The sequence below is a fragment of the Thermobia domestica genome, chromosome 15 (assembly GCF_964235325.1).
Source record: "Thermobia domestica chromosome 15, izTheDome1.hap1.1, whole genome shotgun sequence".
NCBI lineage: Eukaryota > Metazoa > Arthropoda > Insecta > Zygentoma > Lepismatidae > Thermobia > Thermobia domestica.
In genome coordinates, this window is record NC_137468.1 from 86,539,820 (window position 1) to 86,551,712 (window position 11,893).

An 11,893-nucleotide genomic window follows, 5' to 3' on the forward strand; every position below is an offset into this window, starting at 1 on the left:
CCTTTTGGCGCAGGGTCTTTTGACTCGCTCTATATTGCCGGGGACCCTTTTGACCCGGGCCCTTTTGACGCTGGGCCCTTTTGACTCGGGCCCTTATGACTGGGGCCTTTTGACGCGGGGCCCTTTTGATCCGGGCACTTTTGACGCGGAGCCCTTTTGACTCGGGCCCTTTTGACGCGGGGCCCTTTTGAGTCGGGCCTTTTTGTCGCGGGGCCCTTTTGACGCGGGGCCCTTTTGACGTGGGGCCCTTTTGACTCGGGCCCTTATGGCCGGGGCACTTTTGACGCAGGGCCCTTTTGACCCGGGCCCTTTTGACGTGGGGCCCTTTTGACTCGGGCCCTTATGACCGGGGCCCTTTTGACGCGGGGCCGTTTTGACTCGGGCCTTTTTGTCCTCGCCCTTTTGTCCGGGCCCTTCTGACGTGACACCCCTTCCGCATATTGCTTTGAAAAAGGATTCGCAGAGGAATGCTGCAGAGACGCGTGTGACCAGCTTGCTTTCATCCGCTCTGCTCACTGCGAGAAATGTTTGTGTGTTGACCACGCATTCATTCGTGATCTTCACGTCAACTGCAATTAAACTACAAATGGTGTGTAGGGTGGGTGCGCTATATATGGAATACGTTCCTAATTTGAAATACCAGACTATTTCGTCTACTATGTGCTGCCGCCGAGAAGACTTTACGTAAACTTGTACACAGTGACACCCTCAGTCTGCGCATGAGTGGTTTGCTGCCGAACGATAACAAAACATTTTCTTTTGTTGCAGAATATTTTTCTGAAGAACTTGAGTTTTTCGGACGTATCCTTCCAAGCTGCTGAATGTACACAAAAAGGCATGCATTATCTTTGAGTTTGTGATGTTTAGATTACATATATAGTGTACCATAAGGGCGTAAAGATTCAGTACACTGAGAATCACGTAAACGTGTGTAGGAAGAGAACTATCCAAAATAGCGATTTTCCTAATATGGAATACTAGCAGGATCCTAATATGGAATATTCCTAAATAGGTTCATACGTATGTGAACTAGAAGTGAAGAAGAATAACTGAATTGTAAGTTATATTATAGTCCGCGTCACTTGAATTGGCGTTTGGCGTCAACCAATAAACTTGCAGTACGCTGTTGGCAAACCTTCAGTGAGGTTTCTAATCATTCGTAAATGACCATATATATGAACAAAATGAACTACGAAAGATTAAATTTCTTACTGAAGGTTTGGAATCAGCGCACTGCGAGCTTATTGGTTGACTCCATACGCCAAATCGAATGACGTGGACTGACAGGCCTGACATATTATTTTAGACCGAACGTCAGCGAACATCTCCAAGTCGAGACGTTTGACATTTGTGTTGTCTGTCTGTGTGTCTCGCGATAACTCCTGAACGCGTGAACCGATTTGAATGAAATTTTCACAGATTACTTATTAGTTCAAATGTCCCAAATGCTGTGTCGTCTACAATGCAAAGTAAAGAGAACAGCACGACAGTACCAATTGAAATAGTGAGTCCTCTACCACAGCATTGCAGCATTGTGAGTCCACAACTACAGCCACAGCATTGCAACACACTTGGTCGAAAGCCAGATGAGGCTAAAGTAGTTACGAGCAATCTACACAAAAACGATTTAGAACCTGCCTCTTTCTCATCACAACGGGCCTTTACCTCATCTCTGCAAGTAGTTAGAAAATGTTTACATTTCCAAGCCCCTCCCCCCAAAAATCCAATCGAAACAGCCAAAGATAAGGACATCAAGTGGCTACAAGTTACAAAGTTAATCTGAAGAGACAGTGAGTGATTTGAACGAAGATCGTGAAAGTTTAAGTGATCCTACTGATGATGACGATGATGAGGAATGTGGACATTGTGGTAAGTTGTAGTCGCTTAGTGGAGGGGAGGGAGATTGGTTAAAGTGGACACTTTGTAAAAGATGGTCCCACGAAACGTGTCCCATGAAAGATGGAGAAAAATATGTTTGTGGCCAGTGTTTTGCAAAGTAAAACTGGAATTAAAAATTTGGACGCCTTAAAAGATATTAATCCAGTATGTTCGAACTTTTTCTTTATATAGGTATTTTTGTATACTTTATTTGTCGCATGTAGTTTGCTTCTCCGAATATTTTGTTTTACAAGCATTTTACAAACATAGGCCTAATAAAGAATAAGTCCAGTCAAGTTCGATAATTATCTTTGTACAACGTAGAATTCTGGTATTTCTGCTTTTTATGTTTTAATTATCTTAAGAATGTTTTTGTTTACTTGTCTTATAGACCTATAGGCCTCAATGCCTACAACGCGACATTTGGATAATTCGAGCTTGGGAACGATCACTGCTCAGACCGCCCATTCTGTGTGAGGTTTTCCCTTATTCTCCTCAGTCCCATCAGGCGTATGAAGAGATGGTACTTTTCTGGAGGCCGGACCGAGTCCTTTTCAATTCGTAGACTTATATTAAGGGCCTATGTGATTTCGGAGTTCGAGGCTTGAACACTTCATATACTTCTTTCCTTGAACTAATATCTAAGTAAATTTATTCCTTAAATAAACAAATAAATTGCTCGAATGCATCGCCCTTGCTCGAGTTGTCCAAATGTCGTATTGTAGGCAGACGCACACATTTGTTATAGTATTCCATTTTAAGAACAGATAGTGTTCCATATTAGAAGCGGGGTGTACCTAATATGGGAAATTGAGTTTCTTTCAATTTTGTACTATTGTAAAAAATCAATAATGTGGAACACACTTTCATACTTGTATTTTGTTTTACAAAGGTACCGCAAGTATTATGATGTATAAAATTTTTATTCTGGAATATGTATTTCTGAGAAATGAAGAAGAAACAAAAAGTATTCCATATTCGGTGCCTTTACCCTACTGTTCTCTATTTTCCTCCATTTGTATTCACGCGGGTGTAATATTCACTCACGACTACGTTAAACTTCTTTACGCATGTGTACAGAGTCTTTTCCATTGTCTTTTGTGTTACTAATATTTTTCCTTGCTATACTGTGCTATATCTTCCATATCAATGTTATGCAGCATTGGCAACACTGCGGTCCGGATGGCAACCCTGATTATGATCTTCGTCCATGATGCCCTTGTTATGTTTAGTTTCTTTCTTTTGGTTGACTTTCTTTCCCTGTTTGCACGAAATTAACTTTTCCCGTCATTCCTGACTTTCTCCAATTTTGCCGACATTCAATGTTTCCTCTTTCCTCGCTCTGCTCCCTATGGCCCTTAGCACCTTAAATTTCTGTGTTCTCCATATCTTTTCATGCTCAATCAGATGGCGTATGTCTTCATCTGATTTGCGCGACAACCATATGGTCCCTTACTTGTTAGTTTAAGAGATAGCTGAGTTAGTGGCTCCTTTTTCGTTCGAGATGTGTTGAAGAATTTGTATAGAAAAGTTTTGATTTGTCTCCCATCAATAATACACTGCTGTTTCTAACTACTGGAAGATTGACCTATGTAGTATACAACATGTAATAGCACGTTTTTCTGCTCTTATTTGATGTCTTAAATTAGGATTTTGTCTTCTTTGAGAGGTGCTAGGCCTGTAGTTCTGAGTAATGGCGTGGTAGGATAAAACAGGGACCTCAACAATTGGACAGAGCCGGTTAGTATCAGGTTTTGGACAACTCGTTTCGTAACGTGCGCAGTTGAATGTGTTTGTTTCATTTACTGATAGACTGTTAAAGATAAATAAGAATCCTTTATGGATTATGTAGGGGAATGTGAGACACGTTGCAACAAGGGGTACGTTGCAAGAGCGCTTTTTCTGCTTTAGCGTTGGCTTCACTGCTGTATTGTGACGTGTTTGAACACGAAACGGAAGAGGTCTCTCGTGATCAGTTTAACAACGGAGGTCCAAAGGTGCTGTAGACGTAGCGGGCGAAAGTTTGTTTTTCGTAGAGATAAGTATTTTTTTAAAACTTTTGTCTTTCTTTACTACATCTTACACATATCTAACAACAGTAAGTAACATGTGGTACCCCAAATAATATCACAACTGAACTATAATTACATTATATTTCTGTTCCCGTATTACCTGCTATTTAGTGATGAGGAAAGCTTTTATATACAAACATATCGATGGGGTAAATTGCAACATCTGTTGCAACATGCCCCATGGCATTGAAACAGATATTTTTGCCGGTTAAGCATTGTTATATGCACAATTGTTGTTGGTTATAAACAAAGAGTATTATGATTGTTGTTGTTATTATTGTCGTTATTATTATTATTATTGTCGTTATTATTATTATTATTATTATTATTATTATTATTATTATTATTATTATTATTATTATTAGGGTTGGCTGGTTTAAACTAGCGGTGGGCACAAAAACCGATTTCTCGGTTTTTCACCGAAACCGGTTATCAGTTTTCTTCAAAACCGGTTCCGGTTTTTTTCCCAAATTTGTTCTATTTCTGAGCAGAATAGTGTTTCGTTGTTCTCCGGAAACCGAATCTGTTTCCACAAAAATAGATTTATGTGTCTTCCAAAAGTTTTCACCGAAACTAGTTTTGGAGAAAACCGAAACAGGTTTTTGGAGAAAACCGAAATGTCGGTTTTTCGGGATGAATTGTATGCCCAATCAACATCTGTAGAATGTTAGATGTAGTGTCTTAACTGTAAAGGATGGGAAGCTTGTAGCAATGCGGACGAACATGATTATACGTTTATTTGTGATTTTTATTCTTAGATATAACAAAGCCGTGACCTAAAGTTGTTTCTTTAATGTCATTGGTCTAAGATAGTGTGGCCCTCTATTTTTCTGTACTTTTTAAGCTTACACATTTTTCAGTTGTATTCGGAGTTGCTGTACTAGTTCTTGGAGTAATTACAATTTTTTCTTGTAAAAGAATTTTTTTTTAGAATTATTTTTATGTGCCTGGTTTTCTCCGACCTGGTCGGACAAAACCGGGTTTTGCATACCCTCTGAAAAAATGATTTTGCTCTCGAATTTATGAGTTTCTTTTTCACTGAAATAAACATTTTTGTGTCAATAACAAATCTATTTACCATTTGAAAACTAATTTAAGCTATATCATCCATATAGATGCTGAGGAACAAGTAAAAAAAAATTGGGGCCCAGTTTTGTCCGATTTCCCCCTATATTTAATTTAAATTAATATTTGGACAATATTTAATTTAAACAGAAATTAAAGTTCAATATTTAACGATAATTCTGTGCTATATCATTAACCATACTATGTATTGTCGTTTTGCTAATTTGTCATAACGAAGAGTGTCCCGAGGTATACGTACGTACTTCAGTATGAGTTTCGCTTTAGGTGGTGAGATTGTCGTATAAAATAAATTTTAGGTTAAAAATAAAAGATAGTTTTTCTCAAAAACTACGCATGAGAATTTTCATTCAACCATATCATTTTGTTCCGCACAATAAGTTCTGTCGATACCTTATCTTCCATTACATCCTGATAATATTGTAGAATTATCTCGTTTATATTATTATTTATCTCATTACATGAAATAACAATGACTTAAAATTAGTTTTCAACTTACCCCTGTGTGGTTTCTTCTATTTTAAAACAGAACAGGAAACTTCTCACTGTGTTTTGCCTTCCGTTTGCTATGTTTGCATTTAAGCCTACTCGCTGACATTTCAATTTCTCGCACAGGTCACAGAATACAGCCATTGACACACTTTCCAATCAGATCTAACAAATAAACTCGATGACGACATTAAGTGTGAACTGACTTAACTATTCTGTTTTTTCAGACACACATTAAAATGACTTGTTAATCATGCTTTTTTTTTTAATCACACACACAAGTTCAACGAACTACTAACGGCGAGCCACCAGTCTTCTATGTAAACAGTATTATGTGAGATCAGGAACTCACGCGCGAACCACTTGCCAAGTGTTTCTCGAACCAAAAATAGAATCTGTTTTACTTCCGCCTCTTTATAAAACTTCTCTCTTTACAATATTACAGAAAGCAAGAGACAGAAAAGAAGAGCAGTATTGTTTGTTACGGCTTTTCTGATGCTTTTCAGGCTATGTGATCAAGTGGGTAATCCCGGTTCGATCCCTCACAGGATAACAATACAAACCGGAGCAGTTGTTCGGATATAAACCAGTTTAGCCTTAGGCTTCGTCTCAATGCTCAATCATGAAAAAGGAAGTCACGGTGACTCAGTTGTAGAACGTTCACCTCTGGTGCGGGAGTCGCTGGTTCGATCCCAGCTCGTGCCAAGTGGGTTTTGTGGTTGATAAACACCGTTATCGTGGGCTTCCTCGGAGTTCTCCCATTTCCTCCTACTTTTTTCATTGCCGCATTGCATTGATTTCTCATTATCACCTTCTCCTTTAGCCTAGTCGGCATAACTGTGAGACGTAAAACTAAAAGACTTCATTTTTCAATCATGAGAAAGAACGTTCCAATCAATCAATCAGAGAGTCGTGAACTTATAACGAAACATTAAGCACTAACATTCTATTTTACTAATTTAAAATTGACAATGGAAAAATGTTAACACGCTGTCCAGAAGAAAATATATGCATTGAAACATTCTTATTTCATTTATTTTTTATTTTTATTTTATTTTATTTTATGTATTTGTTTATTTATTTATTTTTAGTGATAATTCTTTTAGCATTGCAAGCTACACTCACACACACACAACTCACACAACTCGTTTAAAAGAAAGAATATCATTTAGCCCCTTTTAAAATTACGGGTTTTTAATGGAAATTTTAGACTTCCATAGTCTAACAATTTCGAGTCCAGGGTCAAGGATTTGCTTGACAGGCACCTGAAACTTCTACGTTTTGTGGGTTATATATGTGCCAAGCCTCATTGATACACGATTAGTAACTATAGAGGAAAGTATATAAATATGGAATACCATTTACTTATTAAGTAATTACTCGTCACCAAAAGTGAAAATATCAGCAAAATATACTTTGAAAGGTAAAGTAGAATGTTTACTACAGCACTGTGGAGTTACAATCATCACATGAATAAGACTAAGATAGATATTAATGATTTACTGAAAACATGCGATTTTTTCTGTTTACGTAAATGGGTCTAAATATGGAATACTTGTAATAATCTATTTACAAAACTCACAAATATAACAACATCCTCGGTCATATCCAAAATATTATACGTGGGACCATAATTCACACATAAAACACATTACTCACTGCTCTCCATGATTATCTTGTGAGAATTTTCCAACGGAAGAGAGACATTCTGCATCAGGATTATTGGGATAACTTCATCGTCTGGCTGAGAAAAGTGTAAAGACGAGTCTTCGAAATTGACTTCACATTATTTTGATGAATTGGAAGAGCTCTCTCTGTGTTGTTTTAGACGTTTGTTACTTCGTTCACGATATCTTGAGGTAGCTGTGGGCTCATTTGTACTGTTCTCCTTGCGCTATACGTGTATTGTTTATTATCTGGGTTTTCATTTTCTGTTTGTTGTCTGTTGGGTTTCTTTTCTCCTGCTGCTGAAGATCATTCTTATATGGTGAAGATGTCAAAACTGCAGCTAGTTCTGGTTTTCTTCCGATACTGCCCAACTGCTTTCTAGGATTTCGAACTGGTGTTACTTCCTCAGGACTAGTCAGACATTTATTTTTAGACCTCTTCTGCCATATTCTTAGCGTTGTCTTCGTGAAGAACTAATATTTTTTTTCCATTAGCAATAAATATTCCACTAATTTAAATTAGCGGATTTTCCAACTCTATAGGTAATACAGTTTTGCGTCCAAGTATTGTTTTGGCAACTTCCTAAAGTATAAAGTGGGGATTTTAATTTACAAACCTAAATAGAGTAGATCTTTGAACATAATATTTGGCCTGTTTTAGGTGTACCATTTACTTACTTCTGACCTAGAAGATGGCTGCTTGCCCTTTGTTTCTGATGACACTCTTTCTTTTTGGATGAAGGAATGTATGTATGATACAAAATAAAGAGGAAAAATAAAAGAAAATAGTGAGAGATACAATTATGGAATACTATTCCATATTTATCATCCCATTGGTATTCCATATTTGTATCCTTGCCTCCTCGGAGTGTCACATGATGTAGCAATGTACACCTTGTCTCAAAAAGGTTGAGCGCATTCTTTATTGGTGTTTTGAGGCAAAAATTTTCTAAGTCCAGCTTCGGGTATCTTCGGGAAAAAGTAAGCCAGGTTCGAACCTCCAAGCCAGCCTTTGCAATCGAGAAAAAGTTTGCAGATGTGTTTTTCTTCTTTTAAATATAATAAGACTTGTTACCAAGTGTTTAAAAAAGCAACATTGATTGAAATACTTAATGATACAATATTTCGAAACCTTGCACATACTTGTTTGTCATTTAGCTTTCTATACGTAATGGAGCATTTAAATACGTTAAAGAATCTTTCCATATGTAAAAGAATGCTCAAAATTAAGAAATAGAACATAATTATCGCCTGAGTACTAAAATAAAAGTCAAAGTAGAACAGAAACAGCGTTTGTCATGGATATGAATGTCATAATTATTTTGAGATCCGTTATACATCGCTAGAAGCTTAGTTCTAGAAGTCCTTGTGTTAGCTCATTGGTAAGCTGTCGGATTTCAAATCATAAGGTTGTGAGTTCGAATCCCATCTGGGTCAATACTTTTTTTAAAATTATATTTTCCGCAATGCATGAAAAATTATATAAAATAATTACATTAAAATACATAAGTTGTTTATATATAGCATAATAATTACAGAACATAGTAATTATTATGTTTAAAATATAACATCTGAGATAATTTTCACAGTAGGTCGTTATTATATATGAGAATGTTAAATACAAGTTCGGAAAATCGTTTAATAGCAATAAATAAGTTATGTAGTGTATTTATTTGCAGCTATTTGTCATACAGATTTAACTTCTCAATATTCTCATTACAGTATGTTATTTATATTCGTGAAATACAGTATATTCCTACGGATATAGGAAGTGTATAAACAGAGTATCCAAAGTCGTATCCTGCTTCAAGACACATAGCTTTTCCCGATCCCCTTAACGTCACGGGAAGAAACACAAATTCTCTTTAGAACGGAATGTCGTTACTTAGAGTCTCATTCGAATACGTTGAATATGCTTTTGTGTATTCATCTCTCTCTCTCTCTCTCTCTCTCTTTCGCTTTGTTTATGTGTGTGTGTGTGTTGCAGAATATCCCAAGTTGAATACAACATTTGCAAAGTATATGAGCATCATTGTCATCGAATACCAGAAATTGAAAGTCGTGTTTCTTCGGGTTAGGTTTACGTGTTCATGTTAGCTCACTGGTAGAGTACGGACTTGCCACTGAAGAGGTCTTGGGTTCAAAGCCTACAGCTAATTATCATTCTTTTGTTAGTAGGATTGCACAGAAATCGGATACAAGGAGGGGTTTACTTCTAGAAATATTTTCAGAAGCGTTTAGGTAGCCCTGAAAAGGGCTGTTTTCGGGAGTTAAGGCGGGGTCATTAATATTGTGTCCAAGACCCTTCTGAATTTATTACACGCTCCATTCTTCTGGGCATGGAATCTATTACATGGGTGACAAATCTATCTCCTTCCCCTACCTCCAGCCATGCTTCGGAAACAAGATGCCACAGGTCATCCTGAGTTCTTGGTGGATCTGCCTCAGGCCAACTTTCCCTTAGAGTACGCTTCACTTCTGCTCACATATTTTCCATGAGATTGAGGTCTGCTCCACGAGGCGGCCAGTCGATTAAATCAATCTCAGGGTGCCCTGCGAACCATTCCTGAGCCACACGGGAATTATGTATTGGCGACTGGTATTGCTGGAACTGAATTACACCATCAGGCTGAAACAGATGGCACCATGATATTACTGATAATGTCTAAGTACTGAGCATTGTCCAGATGTCCTTCAATTCTATGAAGCTGTCCTGCTCCGCGACTGGAAATCCAACCCCAACATAAAATAGATACATGGCCACTGCGATTGCAAGCAGCCACATATCCATGGTCATATCGGGTGCCTCTCGGACGATACACAAAAACTACGTTTTCCCAATTGAGACCCACATTCGCCTGTGCAAACGCGAGACGGTAATTTTGTGGTCGTCTGAGAGTTTTTCCTTCACGGCAGCAACACGGCCACGTAACCCAGCATGACGAAGCCTTCGCAGAGCTGTATGCTTACTACCAGGAAAGAGAGAAGCTTCCCTTATCTGTCTAGACGTCCTTAGTGGGTCTAACCGGGCTTCGTTTACTAATCTCGCATCTTGGGCTTCGGTTGACACATGCGGACGACCAGGAGATCGTAAATTACCAGTCTGACCTGTAGCACCATATTTCCGAATCCATTGCCTTCCTGTAGAGGCCGGGACACCTACTCGCCTGCTAGCTGCAGTTGCAGAATAACCTTCAAACTCCCATAAAGTAAATACTGCTGTACGTCTATCCATAGTTACCAATGTTCTGAGCTGTGAGAAGAAAGCAATAGGTAAAAGCTAGTACCTGACGTGTGATTGGTTACTTGCACGACAAGCCTATTGTGGGGAACAGCGTTGCCAGATCTAGCATAATGATGCTAGATCTAGCATAATTTGCATGTCTCTAGCGCCTAGCATCTTGCTTTTAGCAACCTGCCCAAATCTAGCACAATTTCAGCAAGTTATCAAAAAGCCGTAAAACCTGGAGAAGTTGGTCGTGGGAAGAAAAAGAACGGCAGAAATGTATCCAAGATCATCAGTCATTGTGATTTCCATACGGAAAAGAGCATTTACGTATGAGCTCAGTTATATTTCAGAAGCAGCTTCCGAAAAGCGGTCATGTTAGCTCAGTGGTACACCACCGAGCGTTTAAATCGTGAGTTCGATACCCGTTCAGGTGAGATTCCTTTATGATATTCTACTTTCCTCAATGCATGAAAATTATGTAAAATAGTTACATTACAATTCATCAGTTGTATATATTTTTCAATATCATCAGTTGTATATATGAGTTGAATATATATATTCATATCATCAGTTGTATATATCAGTTGAATATATATATTCATATCATTTCACGGCATAAGTAATTCTTATCTTTAAAATATAACATCTGAGGTATTCACAGAATGTCGGTGTGTTATGTGTGAATATTGAATACAAATTTAAAAAATCGTGTAATAGCAATAAATAAGTTATGTAATATATTTATTTGCAGCTACTTTCATCGCAGATAACTTCTCAATATTCGCATTACAGCATTTAGGTAGAGCATATCGAAAATCGGATCGTGGTTCAAGACAAAAAACTAGCTAGCCCCAAACTGTCACGTAAGAAATTCACGAATCGCAAAAGTAAAGTGAAGAGATTGAGAGCGGTAATTCCTTAATCGCTCTCTCTCAACTCTCTCTTATCTGCATTTATACATATAAAAGTGTATGTATGTATGTTCCATCATAACTCATGTATGCCTAGAGCAGGGTTTCTCAACCTGGGAGTCGCGGCCCCTAGGGGATCGCGAAGATAGGCGGAAGAGATAAATATAGTTAGAATCTAATACCAGAAATTATTTTTAAATATTATTTTTAATTTTGTTCTGATAGGCATACGTTTATTTTTTATACACACTGTAAAGAACAATAAAAAATAAGTCTACTGAACATTTTCAAAGGGTGTAGAATTCGTGTTACTATTCGGTTCAAAGTCTCTTGTCGTCGCGAATTCTGTCGAGAAATTTGAAGCTTAAAATATACAAAACGATAATCATGCCTGTTGTTCTGTATGGTTGCGAAACATGGTCGCTTACTCTGAGGGAAGAACATAGACTGAAAGTATTAATATTTGAGAACAAGATCCTTAGACGAATATTCGGACCCAAGAGGAACGGGAATGGGGAATGGCGGAAACTTCATAACGAGGAACTACATAATTTATACGGTTAC

At 37.8% G+C, this 11,893-nt stretch overlaps 1 protein-coding gene across 1 annotated transcript in view; it reads right to left on the bottom strand.

Annotated features, from left to right (window-relative positions):
• The window catches only part of LOC145671120 (facilitated trehalose transporter Tret1-like), a 167,282-nt gene extending 161,519 nt beyond the window's left edge, over positions 1–5,763 (bottom strand). The window contains exon 1 of the mRNA XM_081739910.1: positions 5,533–5,763. Coding sequence (XP_081596036.1) covers positions 5,533–5,666 — 134 coding nt within the window. The 5' untranslated portion in view covers positions 5,667–5,763. The remainder of the gene's footprint in view (positions 1–5,532) is intronic.
• Positions 5,764–11,893: the final 6,130 nt, after the last annotated feature.